The sequence below is a fragment of the Myodes glareolus genome, chromosome 21 (assembly GCF_982192425.1).
Source record: "Myodes glareolus chromosome 21, mMyoGla1.1, whole genome shotgun sequence".
Taxonomy (NCBI): domain Eukaryota; kingdom Metazoa; phylum Chordata; class Mammalia; order Rodentia; family Cricetidae; genus Myodes; species Myodes glareolus.
Genome location: NC_142046.1, coordinates 16,219,975 through 16,244,097, shown reverse-complemented (window position 1 = coordinate 16,244,097; position 24,123 = coordinate 16,219,975). Strand labels below are relative to the sequence as shown.

The 24,123-nt window shown below is 46.0% G+C and overlaps 1 protein-coding gene across 1 annotated transcript in view; it reads left to right on the top strand.

Annotated features, from left to right (window-relative positions):
* The window catches only part of Med27 (mediator complex subunit 27), a 180,657-nt gene that overhangs the window by 43,903 nt on the left and 112,631 nt on the right, over positions 1 to 24,123 (top strand). Inside the window, exon 3 of the mRNA XM_048431902.3 lies at positions 20,793 to 20,923. Within this exon, the coding sequence (XP_048287859.1) occupies positions 20,793 to 20,923 (131 nt within the window). The remainder of the gene's footprint in view (positions 1 to 20,792; positions 20,924 to 24,123) is intronic.

Genomic DNA, 24,123 nt, shown 5'->3' with positions numbered 1-24,123 from the left:
TGTGCTGGTAATCAAATTCAGGGTTTGGGCATGCAAGACAAGAGAGCCAAGCCACACCCTCAACCCAGCTGGTTCTTTTTCCAACAGCTGCTCTGGGCCCACTTTTGGGCATACCACAGTCAGTTCTCCATGGGGAGAGTTCAAGCTTACTTCCACCTTTCATGTTTGCAGACTTGCTACACTGAAGACACTGGGATGGAAGACCCAGGCACATTCAGAGGAAGGATTTCCAGCCAAGGGCCACTGCATTTCCTATATGGTAGTCATTTCCCTCTGGCCTTTTGGATTTTGGTCTGCAGAGGCCCATCTTTCTTTACCTCACACTCCTCACAGTTGTCTTCATGGGTCTTAGGTTATCTAAAGGATGAGCATAAACACACATGATCATCCTTCTGTGTATAGCCAAGCGAGGGACCTGCGTAGAGTGGGAAGCATGCAAGGGAGCGCTCCGCTCAGGTGATGGGTATGTAAACTGAACTGGAGAAGGCTGAGCTCCATGCTTGGGATCCATTAGGCACTTTTACCCAAAGGGTCTAAAGGAAGAGAATCAGGTCAGGATAATGTGTAGATGCCCCAATGAAGAGGGTTCATACTCTGGGGTCTTGGGAAGTTTTGCCATTAAGGTATATTGCAGGTGTGATGGAATGCCCTGTATCTCCTGCCCCTCTGTCCTTGTTCATTGCATTCCTCTGAGGTACCGCTGCATCCTTCAGCTTTGTGATCATTGGCAGCTCTGTAGGAACTCCTCCAAATGGCAGTAGTTGTCTTGCTATCTCCCCCACTGGGGTCCCTGCAATATTTTCTCTGTGCGCCTTGCTACCGCTCCACAGATTACTTATTCCTTTTATTTACTGTCTGTCACTTTCCTGTTTAGTAATGTGCTCACCATGAGGTGGGAGTCCTCTTGCCTTTGGAGCTTATTCTTAGCACTGCTCTCAGAGCAGGGCCAGATGTTAAGATGTTAGATCCCTAGTATGGATTTACTAATGATGTTCTAACATTTATATATGAAATTAAATATGTGCTATGATTCATCTCTGAGTGAGTGAAAAGGTCTAGTTGGCAGCAATACACATCTATAATGAGGCATTTCAGTGGTTCTCAACCTTCCTAATGTGTGACCCTTTAATACTGTTTTTCATGTTGTGGTGATCCAACCATAAAATTTTTCATTGCCTCTTCATAACTGTAATCTTGCTACTGTTATGAATCATAATGTAAATATCTGATATGTGACCCCAAAGGGGTTGTGGCTCACAGGTTGAGAACCACTGGTTTAAGTGTTGTGAGCTTGCTGTCAGTGGTGTGACTTTGGGCAGGTGACATCTTGTCTTGGCCTCTTCTGTATGGATGCAATGGGACTGTCAGGACACCCTCTCCTGGATTGCATTGTGAAGGCATTATTAATGGTCTAGTGTAGCAGACGCTTGAGTTGTGTTATGATTGTTGTTTCACAAGTTAGATGGACCAGTAGTCTCTTACCTTGTTCTTTTTATTAGCATTTATTAATTGTATAAAGTATTGGGTCTCATTCTGACATTTCATGCATGTCTGTAATATACTTCGTCTTTAATCACCTCTTACCGTGTCCTACTTCCCTCCACTGCTCTCCCTTCTCTACCTCCAAGCCCTCCTTCTACTTTTATGTATTATCTGTATTAGTTTCTTTAATTATTTTTGCTACATGGTTAGATAACAAATTAGAGAGCTTATCCCTGGAGAAGGCAGGTTCTCCCTCCCTCAGTAGTCCATTAATTGCCTGTAGCACTTCATCTAGGGGTTGAGCTTCTTAGATTCCTGACCCATGTTGGCATGCTCACTGGTGTTGTCATTGTGCAGGTCTTGTTTAGGCAACTATGTTGTTAAGATTTCATGGGTGATGCTCTGTGTCCTTTTCATAAGACACAATCTCATAGCAAATGTCCTGGTCCTCTGGTTCTTAAAATCTTTTTTCTTCTCTGCCACAGTCTTTCCTGAGTTGTGCTACAGATGTGTCAGCAGGGCTGGACACCCTATGGTCAGTTGTTCTCTGCATTTTACCAATAGTGGTTTTCTGAAACGGTCTCCATCTGTTGCAGACAAGCTTCTTTGATGAATTATGGAGTATGCACTTAAAATCAGATCTAGGAAAGTGGCAGTAGTAGGGTCTCCACTAATTCCGTGACCTCACTAGTCACAGGGAGTTGGCTAGGTTTACAGTACCAGCCATGAGTTCCCTCTTACTGAACAATTCTTAAGTCTAGTTAGACAGCTGTTGGCTACCCAGCATGTCAGTGCCGTTATTGCACCTCAGAGCCAGCTGTCTCAGTACACCATTTCTGTTCAGATACTTCTCTCCTGAGATGAGTGTGTAACTGTGTATGTGTGCATGCACACCAAAATGTATTGCACTGGATGAACTGGACCACCATCATAGATCATTTTAAGAGTTGACATCTCAGCACAGACAGAGCCCACTTCTACCTATGACAGTTTGATGTGTTTGATGCTCTAACAGAGGCCTTTGTTACAGCCTCCTACCTTGAGTCTTCATCTCATTGACCTGTGCCTAACAGGAGAGGAGAGAGGCTAATGCATTGTCATTTAAGTTTCTACTTAAATCTGCTTTGTGCCAGTAGGGGATTGTTTCTAAGTTTAGTACATGACATTGTTGGGGACACATGAGGTATAGTTAAGTGGCTAAGTAACATGTCTACAAAGCCAAGCTGTCATTCTGAGCTTCAGTTCCCTATCAGATGCGTTAGAGTTTTCTTTCCGACTAGCAGTGGGTGGGCCTTCTGACAACCCTGCACACATCTTTAGAGAACATTTTCCAAGTTGCCCCTTGTCCTTGGCAAGAATACGGGGATGGCATCAAAGTCAAGGGCAGGGCTTTGTTTTTCTGCCATCAGAGGTAGCCTTGGCGACCTTAAATTCCTGTGTCCGATGTGCTTTGATGAATTTGCAATCTTTCTGTACTCCCAAATACTTAGCTCTTCTGTGTTTCCCCCTGATTCTAATAAAGGTATTCACCTGTTTCTGCCTCAGGTCTGTTTATATTTATGAGAACTAATGACACATTGTACCTTGGGAAAAGAAAGGAAAACTTCCTCCTGATCTTGAGCTTGGGGTGGACAAAGCAGTAAGCTGCATCCTCTATTCCCATATATTTAATAAAGGTTACTGTGGTACTCGTGATTTCATGTCTATTCGCATGGGGCTGCATGCTGGAGCTGTGTGCTGCTTCTGAGATTGGCACTGTTATATTATTAATAGTACTGATCACACATGCCTTGCATTTAATATAAAACATAAGAGGCTCACCTACCATGAATGAAAAGTCTCAAATTGAAAGTGCGGATGCCATAAAAATTTTAAAGGAGGAAATGTGCTGTGGTTTAAGTTTTGAAATAAAAATAGTGCCCTTTTAATCAGGAGCGGTGAATGTCCTTGTGTTCTAGAGTTAGGATGGTTGAACAAGGAAAGAAAAGTCCTCCTCTCTCTTCCCTACATGCCAAGTAGAGCCAGAGGATTACCCAGAACACCAGGCACCTGGGTTATATGACAAAAGTGGAGGAAAAACGCCACAAAACTGCTAGGGCAAGCAGCTGTCCCCTTGCCCAGGCTCCCGCTCCCGCCTGTGAGGGTGATGTGAAGAGCTTGGCACAGTTGGAGATTTGTGTACACAAATCCTTGCGTGGAAATACCACGCTCTGATGACATTCCACAGGGGCAACCTTTGATGATGAATTTTCTTGCCCTTTTTAGAGGAGGAGAAGAGGAGGCGGGTGGCACTTCACAAGACTCTAAATTTGCTCAACTTTTTTGGGTTTAAATTTCCTTAGGAAAAAAAATGTCAAATGATTGTAGATACAAACTGTCTTTGTTGGCATTTGAGTGGCTTTCTGAGTCCATGGATGTGTGGCGTGCAGTGAAAAGGAGAGCTAGCTGTGTCCTCGCTGATGGGGTATTGACGCAGAAGCCCCAGACCACAGTGTCTTGGGTACCTTCATGATTTATATATCGTATGTGATCTTTCCTTAAACATTGTTAACCTGTGCCCTTTACAGACAATGCTGGGTCAGAAAATGTCAGGGGAACTTCGAATTGCTTTCATAATTGTGTAAAGAAATTGTTGTCTTCAAGATCCAGAGCCCATGGCAGGCATCCTTAATAGACGTGCGTTTGGGAGCCTGAGGCTGCCTTTGGCTGGTGGGGAATGAAAAATGTTTGAGTGAGATTTTACTTCTGGCCTCAACCAGTTTTGAAGAAGAAAATATGTTGTTGTTCACTGGCAGGCTGTTATAGGCGCCTGTTTAATTTGTTGGGAAGGCGGATTCTCCAGGCAGGAGGCCTTCGGAAGTGCTTACTCACAGGCAGACACTTTATTACAGTGGGATGGAGAAGAGCCCCCTTCCTAAGGGCTAGGATCCTATGAGAGGGGCCAGGGCCTCCTGAGAGCATGCACTGCTCATGTGGCAAAGGAAGACCTGTGTTGCCAGCATGTTGTGTCATAAAATGGCATTAGGCATATTGAGGCACGAAAGCCTGTCTTATGTTCATCTTCTCATTTAGGTGGTAAAAAAAGATCCAAGTGAAAAGAAAGACAGATCTTTGGCAGGGCACATGTGGCATGACTCTTGACTACTGTGTTTTGAAACAACATTGGTTACTTTGGTTCAGCTCTTTCAGAATGAAGAAAAAAAATCTCAGATGTGTAGGCTTGATCAGCAGTTTGCCAGATTTCACCTAAGCTGAATTCTGAGGCCTCATTCTTTCTTTTCAAAAAGTTTCAGTAAGCATCAGATAGGAGCCTATAAAAAGAAGCCTAAAATGATGTTTTTCCATGGGAGCATCAGACATCTCATATGTTTCAAGATTTTTTTTTTTTATCATTTCTCATCTTTATTTGCAGCTGGGAAAAGAGCCTCGGGCTAGGGGCACAAAAAGAGTTCTTCACTTGTGCTCAGTTCCTCATAGCACCTGGAAACTCAGTGCTGCACCCACCCGTCCACATCTGATGGAGCACCGAGCTCTCCCTCCTGCTAGAGAAGAAGGCTTTCAGTGCCTCATTATCTCACAACCTGAGTGAATTTGCAGATTAATTGATGTGTGGGAGGGAAGGCATCTGCTATTGTAAAAGCCTTCAACTGAGGCAGTAATGCCTGAGATCAAATGAAGTGTTACTATAGTAAACTAACCGTCGCCAGGTGATCGGGCTCATTTGTAGTGTGTGTTGGGGTGCGTGCTTAGGACCCGCTTTGCTGCTCTGGGTCCCCTCCTCCCAATATAATTTTTGTTTTCATTGAATACAATTGTGCACACAGTTTAAAAGGAAAATAATACTGCAAGATTTCACAAACGCACAGGTCCCTTGTCCAACTCTCCCTTCTTATTTTTCATTTTTTTTAAAGCTCTTAGCTCTTTTGATTCTTGCCTGTGCGTCTCTGAGTAGTTTGCCTAGATATCTCAGATGCTATGTAGACTCCACTGTGGAAGATGGGGGTTTAACTCCTACACATCACATTCCCCCATGGCTTGGCTTTAATGGATGTCAGTCTACATGTTACATGGAGTCCTGTTGGTGACTGAGCCATGTAGTGTTCCAAGACAGATTAGTGTCTGGGAGCAGGGACTTGGGTTTCAGGAGTGATTTAAGCAGTCCACTTGTTCTATCCCTACCCTAAACTCGCCGTCCAGACCCCTTCCTCCTCTCAGTGTTTAGAGATCTGTGTGCCATTCAGCTCTCTGGCCTTTAACTCTTCTACCCTCCACCAGCTCACTGTGTGCAGGATTGCAGTGAGTTTCTCTCTGCCAAGTGTTGGCCATGCATCTGCTTCCTGTCTGCTGGACTGTCCCCTGAGGGCTTATGTGTTGAAGACTTGGTCCCCAGTGCAGCCATGTACAGAGGTGGGTCTTTTAGGAAGCAAACAGATCATGAAGATTTGGACCTCATTGACAGATCAATCTACTGATACATTATGATTTGATGGACCATTGAGAGATAGTAGAAACAGGATATGGAGCCCAGATGAAGGGACTTGGTCCTTGTAGGTATGCCCTTGGAAGCTTGTCTTGTCTCTGGCCCTTTCTACCCCTTCTCTTTATTTCTGACAATTTCATGTGTGCACACAATGCATTGTGATGGTATTCACCCTTATTGCCCTCTCACTCCTGCTGATCACCTTCTTCCCAGCCAGTCCCCTTCGTGTGTGTGTGTGTGTGTGTGTGTGTGTATGTGTGTGTGGCCACAGCTGCTGTGCTGTGTGTTCACGATAGCAATGATAGCAGCAGTGAGTGTGTCATGTCTCTCCATCCCCTCTTCTGCAGTGTGTCCTGGGCCATCAAAGGGGGTGAGATAGACATCCATTCGGGGCCAAACACTCAACTGTCACTTATTCTCAGCACTCTGACAAATCATCTCTCTGCATTAACCATCTCTACTGCAAGCAGCTTCTGTGACCAAGGCTGAGAGCAGCGCTCGTCTGAGTGTAACTATCAGAAAGCTTCTTTTTGACTCTTTCTAGCTCTTTGCTTCATGACTACCTTGGCTGCTGTGAGGTGAACTGCCTCCTTGGCCATTCACCCCACTACCATGTTATTGTGTCTCACCTCACACCATTAGCAATGGAGGCAGCCACTGATGGCCCATGAAGCCATGATCCCAAATAAACGGCTATGTTGATTGCTCCCGGTATTTTGTTACAGAGACAGAAGGCTGACTGCCATCCTCCAGCTTTTCTGTCGTCTCAGATTCTGTTTTCCTCGTCCTCTTGGACTGACCCATTGTGTTCATTTGTTCACCATCATTTCAGCAACTCGGGGAAGCAGTGCTGATGAACATGCTGGTATCCACCATGTCCATCCAAGAAGCCCCTGACTCCCATTTGAGACACTGTGCTTTGTGTTATGCACAGGCTTATCATCCTACTTTGTGCCAGTGTGCCTGTGTGTTCCATGAAGGACGGGCTCTGGGCCTTTCACATTGCTGATTTGAATGAAGTAGAATAGTAAATGTATTTCGGCTCCCCAGCCGAGATGATACGGATGGTCCCAGTGTGTTGTTATAGCAGGAGGGAGAGGTGATGAAGGGTGACCCAGAGGAGGAAGGCCTTCTCTCCTGACTTTGCCCAAGGGCTAGCCTTACCTCACAGCAGTCCATCTTGCTGCCTTGGCTATTGGGAGTTCACTCTTCGGGGCTGTAGTAGTTGAGGACAGAGAGGCACATGGTGAGTAATGGCAGCCCTGGAAGCTGAGCTTTACAAAGAAAACAGACTTTTTAGAGCCACTCTCCTGTGTGGGGCTAGGGATAGTGTGACACTTAGCCTGTGCAGTTGGGTCTGCTTTTCTGTGTGGTGTCCCCCTGACACCCCCCCCCCCAAGTAAGTCCAATAAGACAGAAGATAAATTCCTTTGCATACCTCTCCCCTGTCTTTGGAAACCAGAACACAAACCACCAATTTGATCTGTCACCTGCCTTTGGGAAATGATGTCCTGTCTGTGTGGGATATGGCCATGGCAGCTAACCTTGCTCTGCCCCATCCTCTCCCTGGTCAGCCAGTTTATTGGCATTGGCCTGTGCATCTCAAGTCCCAGTTTGCACCTTGCTCCTGCTGTTTTTCCACCGCTGTTGCAAGAGAATGTAAAATGCAGCTCACAAGCCTATCTCAGACCTTATTAAAACATCATTTCCCCTGCCTTGTTCCCAGATTTCTGTGCTTAATCATTGAAAGGCAGCTTACTCAAATATACATTATTCTTGTTTGGAAAACTCTTGTCGGCTTGTCTGTCTCCCCACCCCCTCTGCATTTTATAACCCTGCTGTACTGAGGCAGGACTTATTAAATATCATAATTTGCTCGTTGGAGAATTATTTGTAAACTTAATTAACTCTGTCAGTGTTTGAGTTAATTTTCTCCATGAATTTCAGCGTCCCTGGTCCTGGTTTTCTGGACTCTGTCCTGTGTCTGTTAAAGACTTTGTAAATAGTTTTGAAATGCCAGTTGGTGATATATGGGCCTCTTTAACATTTCTTTGATTTATGTGCAGTGCTGTGGAAAAAGGCAAAGAAAGCAAATTATATGGGGGAAAATGTTGCCAATCTTCACTTTTTTTTCCTACCTTTAGTTTTAAAAAGTACACTTATCAATCACATCTGATGGATTTTCTTTTTTATAAAGATTGAAAATTTAACTATTTGAAGACTCTTGCAGTGCACGTCTGTATTTGCTTAGTCATGTGTAGCTGAGCCCTGGGTAGGGAGCAGGGCTCCCAAAGCTGTCTCCATTTGTTCCCAGTGACAGCTTGGAGACAGGTGATCTGACTGCAGGGGTAGATGCCTCTTCATCCTGGAAGCATGTCCCATCAGCCTCTGTGCCCCTGGATCCTATTGTGAGTCGGGAGGAACTGCAGCTCAAGAGAACTCATTGAGATTTGTCCAAGGGAAGCTCTGTCGCACATTAAATTCTTGCTGCATTTTTTCATTTGGACATGTGCACCCTGGAACATGTGAGCACACACCCTGGTACACAGGTGGAGGTCAGAGGACAACTATGGGGGTCAGTTCTCTCCAGGGTCACATTCTAGCCATCAGGCTTGGCAGCAAGCTCCTTTACTGGCTCAGCCATCTCTCCAGCTCAGTTGCATATTTTTGATGGTTTCCAGGGAGATACTGAGCCAATCAGTGAATCCATTAATATTTCCTAAGATTGTTCCATGATGGCTCTCAGGTTTTAGTTTGCCTGAGAGCCATGTGGGCTCACTGGTATTGATGTGAATTCCAGGGCGGGCATCTTATAGAAATTCTCATCTAGCAAATTTGAGGTGGAGCCCTGGAATCCGCATTGGGGAATCAGCACCGTGTGGGTGGTCTTGATGCCAGTGAAGCAGGCTGGCAGGGGTACTATGTGTAGCACACCCACTCCCCGCAGCATGGCACAAGGTCCAGCTCCTTCTCCAAAGTATGGGAGTCTGAATGTGCTTGGATCTTAGAATTTGATGTTATAGAAAGGTAGCGTGTTGATATACCACACATTACACTAATTTCTCCAGCGGGATCCAGGATAATACCTTGTAATCAGATATTGTGCTGTAGAAATGCCTGCCTCTTCACAGTAAGTGAGATAGATTAAGATTTAAATAGATTCACAGCAGTTCATGGCAGGCTTTGCTGCTACACGAGCTTCGCGCCTACATTGATGAGAAAGCTTTTGACTTTGAGGACTTTCATGCATTTTCATATTGTGAGAAGGAATCCTGGCTCTGTGCTGGCAGCGTCCTGTCCTGTCCTCTGTTCTGGGTGTGAGACAGCAGAAGGCAGTGAGTGGGTGAAAGGTGTGTATATACCAGCTCAAGCACTCCCTCAGCAGCAGCAGGGAGAGTTCTGGAAGAACAAATGCGAGTCCAAGGTGGTTGGCTGTTCTAGAGCTGAAAAAGCAGCCAATGGATTGGAACTCTGGGGCCAACAGGGACAGTTTGCTAGGCTGTGGTGAGCCATGGTTCCATCTTCCAAGAGGCCTGGCTGTGGACGCCTCTTCTGCTGTCTTTCTCTCGCGATGAACACTTACTAAAAGGGCCGCCTGAGTGTGGCTGCTCCTTGAAACCTGAACTGACCCAACCAACTTACCGAGTAACGGGGCCGTTAGGTCTGACCTCACCCAGCCCCACCTTTCATGAGCACCTCACTGACATCTCAACGTGGTTCTCAGCAGTCAGAAGTTTATTTCACATCTGTTCTGGCTCTCTCTCTCACTAGCTGAGCACTTGCTCACTCTTTTCTTTATAGATACCTGAGTTCTTGATGGCAGGGTGAATGTAGTGGTTCTAGAAGAGGTGCTCTGAAGCCAGGCTGTCCAGATTCCAGGCTTCGCCCTACCATTTCTGTGCCTCAGCTTCCCCACACCAACATAGAGGTACACCTGCTCTACAGGGTCATTACGCAGATCGCTTGAGTTAAGCAGATGATATGAGTCCCTAGCTCACAGTGAGCCCTAGTTATCCTCCAGGTGGGAAATGCCCCCAAAGGTTCGTGTTTAGGGCCAGGGTATTGCATTAGTCAGTGGATTAATCTTGTGGTAGATTCATGGTGTGATGGCATTTCTGGGGTGGAGTAGGGCAGGGGGAGTGGCCTAGTTAAAGGAGGTCACCATGGGTATCCCTGAGACAGATGTATCTTGTCCCCTGCCCTCCACCCCTTGCTACCTTGAAGTGACAGTCTTTTCCCCATGATCCTGCTAGTACAGCGCTCTGCCTACCTCACCTCAGGCCCGCTGTGTGGAGCTGGCTCACCACAAGCAGACTCAGGCTTTCCTCCCTGTCCCTGTTTTCTCAGGAATCTTTTCAAGGTGGTGAAGTCTGACTAGCAAACCTGTGTACCTGCTAATGTTTAGTCCTTTTACCACAGGCTAACTTGTGTTCTAGACTGGGGAAATCTCTGCTCTTAGGGGCTTGCACTAGAGGCCGATCTTGACCTAAAAGCAAAGGCATCGCGTTTGGTTTCTAGCCACACCTAGCCTATTCTCAGCATATTGTTCAACATCCACACAGGCCCTTGTGCAGAGCCAGTGGGACATGGTTGAAGTTCTCCCTGCTGTCATGCATAATAGTTTCTGAAAAGCAATGTAGGGTGTCTGAACTGGCATGAGCAAACCCTGCTCTGCTCAGCTGCCCCTTTAAATGGCAGCCTGTCCATTTTGGTATTGAGGGTGAAAGGACACTCGTGGTGCAGCCCCAGCTCTTAGCCCTTCCATACTGAGCGCTGCCTCTGGGTGGGCACAGGTATAGTCACTCTCTTGATCTCCCCCATGGATACCCCCTGCCGCCGGACTGCTGCTCCTGTGTGGCTCAGTTGCTTGCTTGTTTTCTCACAGCAGTTTGGATTGGATGGTTTGAATATGCTGCACCACATCTTCAGAGGAAGTGTCATCATAAAAATTGTTCTCCTTGGGCTCGGTGTGTGGCCCATCGGTATTGTGCCTGCCTAGGATGCATCAAGTCCTCTCTACTAAGGAGGGAAAGGAGGAGGAATGCGAAGGGGAGGGAGAAATAAGGGAATAGGAAGGGAAGGAAAAGGGAAAACATGAAGGGAGGGAGAAGAAAAGGCGGATGAGAGAGAAAAGGGCCCTTGCATCAGGGGCTGACCTTGGTCCCAACCTAGCTCTTTGTGTACTTGGTTTCCCCAAGGCCCAGAACTCATCTGGGTCCTCTAACTTTTTTTTATCTGAAGCAAAGCCTTTGGTCATTGGCTTGTTCTGGAAGTCTTGCTGGAAGTGGCCCAGCAACCTCAGCCGTCATTAGCAGCCTTGGTTAACATATTTCAGGTATATACTCAATGCCAGCCCTGTGCTCGGCCCTCTGTTTGTGCTTACCACTCACGAGCTCTGAGGACCCAAGGATGAGGCCCAGATTTCTGCTAGAGCAGCTGAGCAGTGTTGAGAAGAGGCTTTGGGGAATGAACTGATGAATCTGTGGTCACAAGGCACAGGCTGTAGAGGGCCTCTGGCATGTATCAGGACAGATGACTACACACCCACATTCTCAGAATCTAAAAATTGTTCTCTGCCTGGATCCTATTGACTGGTCAATAGGATATTCACTCTGATCTGTTGCTTGTTTTGATCCAAAAACATTCCTACTGCTTGACTATTTTTGCTTCCAAGGGTGAAAAGAAAAAAAAATGACAGCCCTGTGTTCTGTGTGGGAAGGTTCTAGCACCTCGCTGACAGCTGTCTGCTCTTGTTCCTTCTGTGCAGACAGCAGTGATCCTGGCCCACCACTCAGCGCTGCAGCATCCACCTGCCAGCCATGCACAAGGCCCTGGGTTCAGTCCTTGGCACCACCAAACCAAACCCAAACCGAAGCCAGTGAGAACACTCAGCAATCCCACAAAGAAAGAAAGTGGTCCTGGGGAGGGCTGTGTGGAAGGAGACTCTGGTCTGGCCCCACCAGACAAAAGTGCAGAGGACATTTGTGCAGAGAGTTTTGTTTGTGCCTCCTAGCTTAGTGGCTTAACACATCAAGACTGAGTTAACATGCCAGGCATTTAGGTTGAGTGCAGATTAAAAAGAACAGTCTGGACAGTCTATTAGAAGGTGATTCCTACCTGAGCCTTAGGTTATCTTTCATTTAGTGTGCTCCAGTGTGTCTGAGGCCCCACATAGTTATTCTTGTTAGTGAGAGGTTCACTCAAGATGGGCCAGGAGGCGTCTCACAGTGTGAGGAGAATTCTAAGTTGTATTTCCTTCTCAGTGCAGCTAGCAGGTGCATCCTCTCCTTTCCCCCATTCTCCCAGTTTGTTATCCATGTGGTTAGGGTGACAGTACTTGACTAGAAGTGCTCAGCTGTCAGTGGGACTGGACAGCTCTGGTCTCTTTGCAGAGCTAAGAATGGACTCCTTTGCAGCCGTGGAGAGCAGCTCTGGTCTCTACCTGTTTGCAGTGTGCCGGGCTGAGACTGGCCACATCATACCACTTCATCCTTCGACTTTCCTGGCCTTCTTCCTCTGGCACTGCCACTTTCCACAGAACTTTGAAGTAGGAAACTGTGAAGTCTACATACCTACATGGGTCGCGCGTGCTTCAGTCAACATAAGAACTCTTGATCCCTCTAGATGAACATTGCTGTTCACAATGGTCTGATAAATACATGTTGAAGAAGGAGAAACTCAGGATCCTTGACTGTCGGGCTCTGTCTCCTTCCCATTTGGCCGCATTGCCAAGCTCTGCCTTTGCTGTTGAACCACTACTTCCTCATAACCCCAGCCACTAGCCTCATGATTCCTCTGCCTTGAAGCGACAGTGCAGCTATCAAAAGGATCAGTAAAAAGGTGCTTTTGGAGGTTTTGCAGGCCTCCAAACTAAGGGACCGTCTCGCTTTCCTTCCACTCTTGCTCTCTGCCTGTTCTGACCTAGGTCTTTGCAAGCCAGTGGTTCTTCAGCTCCTTCCTTTTTCCATCTATATCCTCCTGCTCCCATGTACTGTGGTTGACTCCAGGGCATCATGTGTGTGGTAAGCACATGCTGTAACATTGTAACACTGAGCTGTACCCCAGCTCATGTGTGTTTTCTCTGCACAGCCCTGCCCCTTTCCCCCACATTCTTCCTCTGGTAAACAAAGGCTGGAGAAGGTAGGTCAAGCCCCTGACTGGCAGCCATTTGCCTCCCCAGCAAAACACTGGTTAATGGGGGAAGGCGGGGAGAGCAGGGGAATTGCCAGTCATGGCATTGAATTGGTACTTACCTCAGAAGCAAGCGTTTCACAACCGGGAAGCTAGGAGAGTTTAATAATTTCCACGGTGAAGTACAAACGCAGCAGCGGCTGTAGAAGACTCATTTTTCTCTCCCAGGGAGCCATCCCTTCTCTGGCTACCTGTGAGAGGAGAAATCTATAATGATCTAATCATACCCTTATTTTCATTAGATTGGTAATCTTTTAGAACTCATGTTTCCTACTTTATAGAACTTGTCAGACAGCCAGTGCTGAGGCTTAGTGTCAGGGACTGGGATCCAGAGGTGCCCTGGTTCCCATTTTACTCATTCCTCAGTCGAACTTCTATCTGTCAGCTTGCATTGGAGTACCTGTCAAGGCTAACCCGGCCCCCAACTAACTTTAACTGTAGACTTGAAGAGCAGTGAAATGGTTCCATCACAAGTGGACTGAAATTCACAAGCATGGATTTTTGCAGTAGGAAGCCATACTCAGATTGTTTTTTTTTTTAAATAGGGGACTATCTGTTGTTATTGGTTTGTGTGTGTGTGTGTGTGTGTGTGTGTGTGTGTGTGTGTGTGTGTGTGTATGTATGTGTGAAGGTCAGAGGACAAGTTGCAAGAGTCACTTCTTTCCTTTTACCATGTGGGTTTCAGGGATCAACTCAGGTCATCAGGCTTGGTGGAAGGCCAAACCATCTTGTCAGCCAGAGAAGGCTTTGTAGTATCATAGCGTTTCAGTGATGAAGGAACCATGGGCATACCTCTAGCCTTGCTTTGTAGACTGTTGATCAGAAACCAGAACTTTAATTTCTGGCAGCACAGAAGTAATTCTAGGTGCTTCATTCTTCCCAACTGCTTTAATCATTGCTCAATATCAAAGAAAGAGAAGTGGACATTGTGGTGTACTGGTACAGGAGTGTTGGATGTAAACAGGTAGCTCTTCTGGGGCAGTGTAAGCATAGCTGCTGATGAAAGCATAATGGACTTCCTCCTCCAAGAGGACCACGGGCACACAGGCCCACCAAATGTCAGTCTTCATCTAATGTTGTTACTTCCTGGTGCTGAAGGAGACCAGAGTGACAAAAACATCAGTCCATCCACTCTTTGTGACCCCTGTGTGGCTCCTGGGATGAAAGTCTGATGTGACTGACACACAGGGAGACACCTTGTCCTACCTCCCTTGTCCTTTTTTTATTTAGAAGTCTGCTTATCTTCCCTTTTTTGCCTGCCTCCTGCCTTCCTGTACAAATGCTATCCCCGTGATGGCTCTACCTTTAGTTTAGCTGTGTTCAGTTTGTTTTGTTCCTGAATGAGTGATTTCTCCCCTCGCTGATTGGCATTTTGACGTGTGATTGCATTCATACAGCTGTGGTGTGAATAGGAGCAGGTGGGGAGAATGGCCTATTAATAAAGGTGTGAACTCCAGGAAGCACTAGTCGAGCAGGTCCATGCATTAATACATCGGGAGGAAACCCACATGGCAGTTAGCACGTCATGCACAGTGCCACAGTTGAAGGAAGCACAGCCCTGCTTCAGGAGTAATTGGAGGGCCTAAGTCCCAGCTGCCCGGTAGAGAACAAATAGGCAAGTAAATTGGAGGCCTCATTCTTATGGTTTATTGATGCTGTTTTGACCAAGTAAAAAGATTATTTACCTATAAAAGCTCAACTCAACGGCTTAAAAACCATCGGCTGTTTGAAAGGAGTGCCCTGAGATAAAAGGGCAGCTGACGCTAATGCCATTGTCTGATATTTAGATTGAAGCCCAAGCAGAACAATTAGATTTATGGTATTTTTCTGTAGTTGTTTTCTTTGGTGCAGACAATGCCAGGCACGCTTCCCTGCTCTCTGCCTAGAGTTGGGCTCAGAAGGAGCTGAGCTTCACAGAGATGCTGCGCTGTCTCATTAGCAGGAAGCTAAGCTGCTGCAGTAATGAGGGCCAAAGGTCTTTGCTACTCAACGCTGTGATGAAGTATTCCTGGCTTTCAGTTCCAGTTGAAATTTAATGGTTTGGGGAAATATGACTGTATGAAAATCTCAAATTAGCTCTGTTCACCCATGTTGCAGGCATGTGTCCCAGTGTGTGAGATGGCATTTGACTCGGGGACAGTGGATCTGTAAAGTATTTGCTTAGATTTCTGCTCTGGGCTTGGTGTGTTCACTACTTGGAGAGATTTATTCGTTCATTTGTTCATTCATTTGGGCTAGTGGTGTCTGTGAAATACAGCAAGTACTCTTTCTTTCTCCTCAAGTCTCAAGTCTTTAGTAAGAGCGGTGTCTTCTTTCCAGACTAGTGACAGGGCTAGGCCAGGCCAGGCCATAGTCATCTCACTATGTGACCCATCTGAGTGTCCACCGACAGAAAAGCAAGCAGCCCCTTTGTATAGTGAGTGGTCCTGGACATGGGCAGTATGGGGGAACCAACAGCATACATACTGCTTCGAGCAACGTTTCCTGGGTGAGAACCATGCTCTTGAACCACAGTCTTGAAGCACAAGACTGCCTTTCCTGAGTCCAAATCCCAGGATAATAACAGTTTTGTGCTTGGGGAAGGGCCAGAGGGGACTGTGGGGCTCCCTGTCCTCCTGTCTCTCTGCCTGTGCCTTAGGATCTCTTGTCTAGGCCAGTTACACTGTTAGAGCTTAGTCCTAGCCTCGCCCATTCTGCAGGGTTTGATTACTGACAGTGCTTATATGTTTGCTCGTCTTAGCATTGTCCAGGTAAATGATTTGTGAAGTGAATAAATCCTCCCAGCAGGCCAAATGTTGGCCTCTCTGTTTAAAGATTGGGTGAATCCTTGAGAGGAAAATAAAATCAAAGCTTGATTGATTTGGCTTTAGGTTTTCAGATTTTTTTTTTTTTGAATGTCATATTCTCTTAATGTGGGCTTCAGGCCATATGGCACGGTAGAAAGATGCTACACATGGAGAAATGCTGTGGCCTTGGACCCCAAGGGCCTTGGCTTAATTAGGACATTGAACTTGGGCAGACCAAGGTATTTTCTTCTCATTCTTGGTTCACTGCAAAGCATTTTCCTTATTTTGGAGATGGTAGACGCCATCAGAGCAGCAGGGAAGATTCAAGCAAGCAGAGAACTAACCTGAAGGCTTACTGGGTTTTCTTTCTTTCTTTTCTATTTTTTTAAAAAAGATATATTTATTTAGTATGTATACGATGCTCTACCTGCATGTATACCTGCATGACAGAAAAAGGCACCAGGTCTCATTACAGATGGTTGTGAACCACCATGTGGTTGCTTGGAATTGAACTCAGGACCTCTGGAAGAGTAGCCAGTGCTCTTAACCTCTGAGCTTCCTAACCTCTCCAGCCCTCATTGAGTTTTCTGAACACTTGGATATTGTCCAGAAACTTGTCATGGAATCCTGTCTTAATCATTTTTCTTTGTTAAAATACCCTTTCAGTATTGCTACTCTTTGTAATTCAGAGCATGCTCAAGCCCACAGAACTTTAACTCCGGTGATCTAGGTCCCTTAAAGAAGGCTCTTTGAGACCTAGACCACCCCGAGGAAGAGGTTGACCAAAGCTCACAGAGTGCTATGCTCCAAGTGTAACAGCCTTGGATTTTTACCAGAGCTACTGAGACTGTTTGCAAGAGGCTGTTGACATTTCCTCGTAAAGAGGGTGGGGAGAGTCACTGGACCCTCACCTGGGATTCTGGCTGCTTCTCCTGCACCTCCCAGCCCACTGTACGTAATTCTGCCCTAATTGCACATGGCATTGTGATCTAGGGAGTGGATACAGCATGGAAAGTTAACTGAAAGGGGGATTTCACCTATCCAGTTATAGGCCTGTCATCATCACCTGCTGGGGTGAGAATCTTCAGAGGTGCAGCTGCTCACCTATGCTCAGTACACACAATAAATTAATGGTTCTCAGGTTGGACTTTGTGGGGCCATAATTTTTGGAAGGAGGGTGTGTTTCTGTCTCCTCATAGAGTGCCTGTTGTATAAATATTAGGGAGGTGGTATTGCTTTACAGCCTCCATGCTGGAGTCATACCCTCCTGGCTCTTCTGGAGAGGGTGTGGGGTGCACAGCCACAGGCTTTCCTGGCAGTGAAGCCCAGGAGCCTCTCTCCAGAGGATGCTTGTGCAGGCTCAGTCTCCTGGACCTCTCCTGAGCTTTTTCCACAGACAGTGAATCTCAGCATTATTTACAACTAGTTACCATCAAGGTTTCCTTAATTCCAATTGGTCTTTCCTCAGGTAATGATGAGTTGTTGAAATTTTTCCAGATATAGAGGTGATTAGCAGATACAATTGATTAGACAGGGCTTTAAGTTGAGACCCGATAGAATGATCCTAGGTCATTCGTAGAAGGTAGATGGCTGAAATGAACTCATGGTGAAGTCCTAGCTGGAGTATCCTCAACCCCAGAGAGCAGACTGAGCTGCCATGTCTATGGGGCTTGTAGTTCCATGGTACATGAAGACCCCATGTGTAATATAAACTCTCTCATCACAGTTGTTGGGTGTGGAAGGGTTGAGGCCAGGCTGTTTCGTTTCTTGCCTCTTTCATGTTCCTCCTTGTTAGTGGAGAAATGACCCTGCATGGAGGCATCACATTAGAACTTTGACAAGGAGCTTTTCTGAAATGGAGCTGTTAACATGTCATAGACATTTGAAAGGGAGTCTGCTTATTGAAATATGTTTTTATGGAAAACATTATAGAACCTATAACTGAAAATTTATGGCAGCATTTTGTGGCAGAATATGTTCCTAATGTTGAGTGTGGGTTCGCTCTGAGCCCCCTTCTGCTTCAGAACCATAGGCTGGATAGGCATTTTCCAAGAGTCTTTTCAGATCTAAACAGTGTTCCATGGAATGAAGTGTTTGGTGCTTAAATAATGTATAAATCCAGTTGGACAGAAGCTGCCTGTCAGTTTTATTAACTTTGACCTTTTCGCCCATTATAAAGGTGGTTCAGTTAATATTTAATGGCCCCTTATAGATCTTGACAGTTGGAGCCATGTTCCTGGAAACCAGGATCTTATATATGATTAGCAAATGTCACTTAATCATTATGAATCAGCTTGCAAGGGCAGGTTTTGTTTTGGAAGAAGGAAAGTTCTTTAACCTACATGTGCTGTGGAGCTGCCCTGCGTGCTGAGGGCCACCACGATGGAGAAGCTTCACAGGACCACTGCAAGAGACAGTCAGCATGCAGCTCTGCTGTTTTGGTTTTTGTTTGTTCTAGCAAATGATCCAAACGATGCAGGTGGGCAAAATCCCCTTGCCACTCTGCATAGTTAGCAGGGCTCTGCCTTGAAAAGAGTCAGCAGGGCTGGATCGGCTGAGCTTGCATGGACAAAGAAGATGGAGAGCCAGAACCAGAGAGAGAGAGAGAGAGAGAGAGAGAGAGAGAGAGAGAGAGAGAGAGAGAGAGAGAGAGAGAGAGAGGATTCCTTGGGCCAGGAGGCCCCTGCCAAGCTGTCTCTCCCTGCATCCCAGAAAGGCCGTGCTTATTGCTCTCACTGCAGATCTGGTGGGGAAGATCGAAGCCCCAGCAGCTGACGTTTTGAAACATTGTCTTTCAAACTTGTGCTGTCCCGTGCTCCCATTGATTTCCCATTTAAGGGATCTGTAGGAGAAAACCAAATCTGAGCAAAATTCATTGGTCTAAGATGAGTTGTTAGAGCCAAACCATGCTCCTCTCCACCTTTATCATGAAGGCCATCTGTCTTTGTCCTGTGTGCGTGGCCATAGACTCCCCAGCAGACCCACCAAGTAAATCAAGTGTCTGTGATAAAGCAAAATGGATGCTCCAAACTAGCCATTTCCACCTTACTGGGTCACTGAGTAGCTAGCTTCTCTTTTATAGCCTCTTGCAGGAGCAGATCATTTCAATCGTCTTTGTTTTCTCTCTGCGTGCAGCCCAGTGACATTAGGTGAAGCTATTTGTTTTTCAGCGCATTATTGCCCTTTGTATCCTGGTGCAGGCCTTTATATATGGTGGTCACCATTTCATTACCACAGGCTGTAATACAGCTGACTCAGCAAAGAAAATCCATGCCTTGGAGAAGCAATCGGGAAGAAATTGATTCAGAATGAGTTACTATTTGTATGTTTAGTTAATTCTAAATATATATTCGAAAGACCTTGCATCATTTGAGAGGAGAGGAAGAGCATATCGTTTGTTAGAAATGATCTTGGTCCAGATTCTTAGCTTAGCATTTGCACATCTGAGTGTTTGTGTATGTCTGTTCAGGACTGGGATACCTGTCAAGGCTAATTTTATTGTGAAGAGATTGATGACAGTTCTTAGAATCTAAACTATAAAAGCAGAGGGAGGTTACTGTCATATGTCACAGAGCTGTGCTTCATTTGGCAGTGTGTGAGACGGGGAAGTTGTTTTCAATCCAAATGTTGGGATGGCCAAAGTTGGGGGTCTGAGTGGGGTACCAAGGAGCTTTCTGCAGTGTTGAGGAGTCTTTGTCTTGAGTGGGGTATTGGTAGCACAGATCTATGCCTTTGCCTAGAGCAGTGGTTCTCAACCTTTCCTGCAACCCTTTAATACAGTTCCTCATGTTTTGGTGACCCCCAATCATAAAATTATTTTCATCGCTACTTTGTAATGTAATTTTGCTACTGTTAATGAATTTTAAATTAAATATCTGTGTTTTCCGATGGTCTTAGGCGACCCTTGTGAAATGGCCGTTTGACCCCCAGGTTGAGAACTGCGGGTCTAAACCCATCAGACGGTACTCTTAACTAAGAGTTAGAAGGTGACTTCTGTTCCGAGTTGTTTGGGTTAGAAGTCGGCAGTACTGGTTTTCTCCTCCGGGGAAGACAAAAATACCACAGTGACTGAAATGATCTCTTAGGTAACCTCAAGCTCAGCAGTTTGTCCAGAAGTAAAGCAAAGGATGCTTGCTGGCCCTGAGCCCACATCATGCATGCAGCTTCCTCTGCCTCACTGTTCAGTGGCCTGTGAGTGGAAATGAAATTACTGTCTCTGCCATTCTCTCCAGGGCCAGGGCCTGTTTTATAGGTTCTTAGCAGATTGAGTCCTGAGCTGGCTTTTAACCAAAAACTGATACCTTCACCAACAGGAAAAGTGACTTCCAGCCTTTGTGACCAGCCAAGTTGAGGTCGTGGCTTAACCACAGTCCAGGATCAGTTTTACAAGCAAGAGTTCCCTGAACTAACTTTGTCGCTGGGAAGACTGTTCACATCTTAGCAACACGAAACAGACTTTCCGACTACCCCATGAAACACCTGGGTGACTTCCCACAGCCACATCTCCCCGGTGCTGCTGGTAGTTAGAAATGTATGCTGCACTGTCTCTTGGTTCACAAAGAAAGCAACTTGCTTTCTCTATCAGTGCAGTGGTGCTCTGGAGTCCTTTGATATTTTAACCACTTACAGTTGTGTTCATTTTCACTGGTGCATTATTGCCATGAAGAACAACTTTGCCTCTTTTTGTCTTCATCTAATCCTCACTTTAGAAATAAATTCCTTGCAGCAGAGTGTTAGCAGCCGTAGCTGAAATAGCTTACAAAATGTGTACTGCAACAGAATGACCTGGGATTGATAGTCTAATGCCTGCTGCCCTGCACTGATGGGCTGTTCTTTCCCTCTTGTCTCCGCAGCTGCAGTACCACGCAGGTCTAGCATCTGGCCTTTTGAATCAACAGTCCTTGAAGCGCTCTGCAAATCAGATGGGTGTGTCTGCCAAGCGGAGACCGAAGGCCCAGCCAACCACTCTGGTTCTACCGCCTCAGTGAGTGAAGGGTTTGTTGGGAGCTGGATTTCCACCTGGATTAACTTTACTTTGTGCTCTTTTGGAGCTGGTAGGAAGGTTTTGTTTTCTTCCGCACAGTGTCTTCCTTTTTGAAGGACTCTAGCAGGACTAGAAAGCATAGCTTGCCTAAGGTTTTCTGGAGCAGCTGTGACAGTTCCTTGTTGACATGTCTAGTGTATAACTTTCCAGCTGGAAGTTTTAGATGCCTTATATCTTACTGTTTCCTCAGCCCCGTCCTGAAGCTGCCAGAAGTAGAGCTGGCCTGAGTGCATTCTGGTGAGCACAGGCCCAGAGGACAGGCTTAAGCTGGGGTAGCATTTGAGCTGCACTGGCTGCTGCCTTCTCCTAGTAACATGTGTGCTCTTGCTTCCTCACTAGCAGGGACAATAGGCACAGCAGACCACATGGTGCCTTTCTTCTCCTGTGGACATCTCTGTAGCCACCAATTCCAGACCCTAGGAGAGTCCTCGGGTCCCAGTCTGTACCCAGGCTGCTTTTAACCCTATGCTGAGTACTCTTCCCACTTCTTCAAATGGTTCATTTTGGCCTGGTGTGGTGGCCTGTGCCTGTGAGTCCCAGCACATGGGAAGCAGGAACAGGAGGATCTCTGTTTAAGGGCTACCTTGGGCTACATAGTAAGATCCTGCCTCAAAAACAAAACAAAAGCAAAAATTTGTAAGAACAGCAACAACAAAACTCCACAATTTTCCAGCCTTGAACTTTATATAAGTAAAATCATATACTGTCATTTGTACTATTTCTATGTGTGTGTGCATGCACACATGAACACAAGTGTGTACAGGGGAATTGGACCCAGGGCCTGTGTCTGCCAAGGCTGCTCTTTTCCACTGAGCTATTTCCCTAGACGGCGGGGGTGGGGGGTGGGGGCGGGGAGGAACGGACAAGAATATCTTGTTTTCTACTTGGTATAATATTTGTCATCTCAGTTGTTTCACCAACTTGGCTGTCAAGCTGCGTGCTGAGAGGCCTTGCTGGTAGGTTCTCTCCCAGTGTGCACACTCCTCAGAGGGGACACACTCCCAGAGACTGTGTGTAGGCCTCAGATGGTTCCCATACTACCATTCTTTTTTTTTTTTTTTTTGAGGTTGAATACTTATTCAGGGGGTTATGGAGGGGGAAGGAAGAAGGGGACCAGAGAGAGAGAGAGAGAGAGAGAGAGAGAGAGAGAGAGAGAGAGAGAGAAGGGGGAAAGCGGAGAAGTGGGGAGAGAGGCAGAAGCGAAGCTGCCTCTCCGAGAGGAAGATGGAAAAGAGAGTCCACGCCATCATTCTTTACCCTCTCCTTTGCTCCTGTCCTGGGCTGTGAGCTGCATCTTTCCATGGACTACTCAAAGGGTCATTTGCACATAAGATATGTGTCTTCATCTTTACTAAACAGCTCACTGGTTTTGTCTGGTTAGCATGATGCCTACTATGTGCCAGGCAAGGTTCCAGTTCTTGAGGCAGTAATTACGAGCAAGATGGCTTCCAACACCATAGTTTCCAGTTATAATTAATACTAGGAAAAGAATGAATAGGAGTAAAGTGGAGAGGAGAGGCCTGCTTAAATAGAGTGGTCAAACAAGAACTCAGCTTGCCTTGCCCTACAGCACAGAATGAGGAAAGAGAAGGGCTGGGGAAGGTCACTGGGGCTCTTTCCAGCAGCAGGCACATGTTCACAGGTGTCTCCATGTTCAGCAGACCCTCTCACAGTCTGCATCGGCCAGACAAGGCGAGCATGAGCAGTCTCCCCAGTTGTTTTCATATGCTGCATGGGTATACGTGTGCTGTGGTCTTTGAAAAGACTGACTTGAGAAGCAGAAAGCTTCTTGCAGAGCGTTACTCTGTTGTTGCGTCTTGTTGACTCGGTGACTCTGCATATCTCAGCACGCAGCTCCCCAAAGTCGGATGGGCCTTGTAATCTGTCATTTTCCCTGCATGGATTGTCTACTGAGGCAAGATGTTTGGCAAGAAGTGAAAGACTTTCTAATGGTCCCATAAGACCAAAGCCAAAAAGTGTTTGTTGCTAACTCTCTCCTGACAAAAGTCAGTTCTTGGTCCATCTGTTCACCATTTGTTAATTTGCATTGGCTTGAAACCTGTTTACAGGTGACATGCTATTATGAGGACACTTAGAAGCTATTTTAAGCACCGAGGCAATCAACAGACACTGTTGAGATGCCAAAGGGAAAGAGAGAGAGGAGTATTCACAACTGTCATCATACATTTATAATAGATCACTCAAAATACTTGGTTTCAAAGTGAGAAGTGGTAACAGCGTCCTAAGAATACAGCAGCAGAATGATTTCCTGTCCGCTGGAGCCATTTCCTGCGGAGATCGACTGTTCTTTCACATCTCTCCTCTCGGGGCTCTCAGCCTCCTGGAACCCCTTCATAGAACTACTGCCTCGTAACAGGATCTATATCCAGACTCCGCTCAGTCTTCAGTGTGTTTGATGTTGGCTAGGAATAGGACGCAGCATAACTGTGGCCTGCTGGAGTAATTAATTTTTCTTTAAAAATTTAAAAATAAGTACAAAAATAAAAGCTGTAAGTAATAGATGTGTAATGTAGATGTAAGGAGAAACCCAAAGTAGCAAATACATCACTCCATCTCTAGGAAGCCCCTTTAAAGTTTGGTGGGTATTGTTCAGACATCTTTTTTCAACACACACACAATTATTTTTGCATATAAAACTTTCCATAAGGGATCAGACTGCACTCTTGTCCTCTTCCCTGTGCTAGTGTGTTGTGGTGGTCGCTGATGGAGAAGGCGGCATGATGTGCTCTCTGAGGTCGTCAGATCAACATCTTAATATGTAGTGGCTGTGCCTGCCTACAGGGAGGTCCTCATTACAGCATCCTTATTATAAATACATTGTCACCATAAGTTCACTTTGTTCTTAAGAACATTCTTGAGAAAATTCCCAGCACTCGGAAGTCAGGGGCAGGCAGATCTCTGAGTTCAAGGCCATCCTGGTCTATAGAGTGAGTTCCAGGACAGCCAGAGCTATGTAGAGAAATCTTGTCTCGCAAAAACAAAACAAAACAAAAGAAAGACAGAAAAAGAAAAATTCTTGAGCCCCCTATGAAACACCCAGATTCACCAAGGTTGCTATATTAACTGCCTATCTCCCCACCCCGAACATCCTCAAGTTATTCTTTACCTATTGCTGTCAG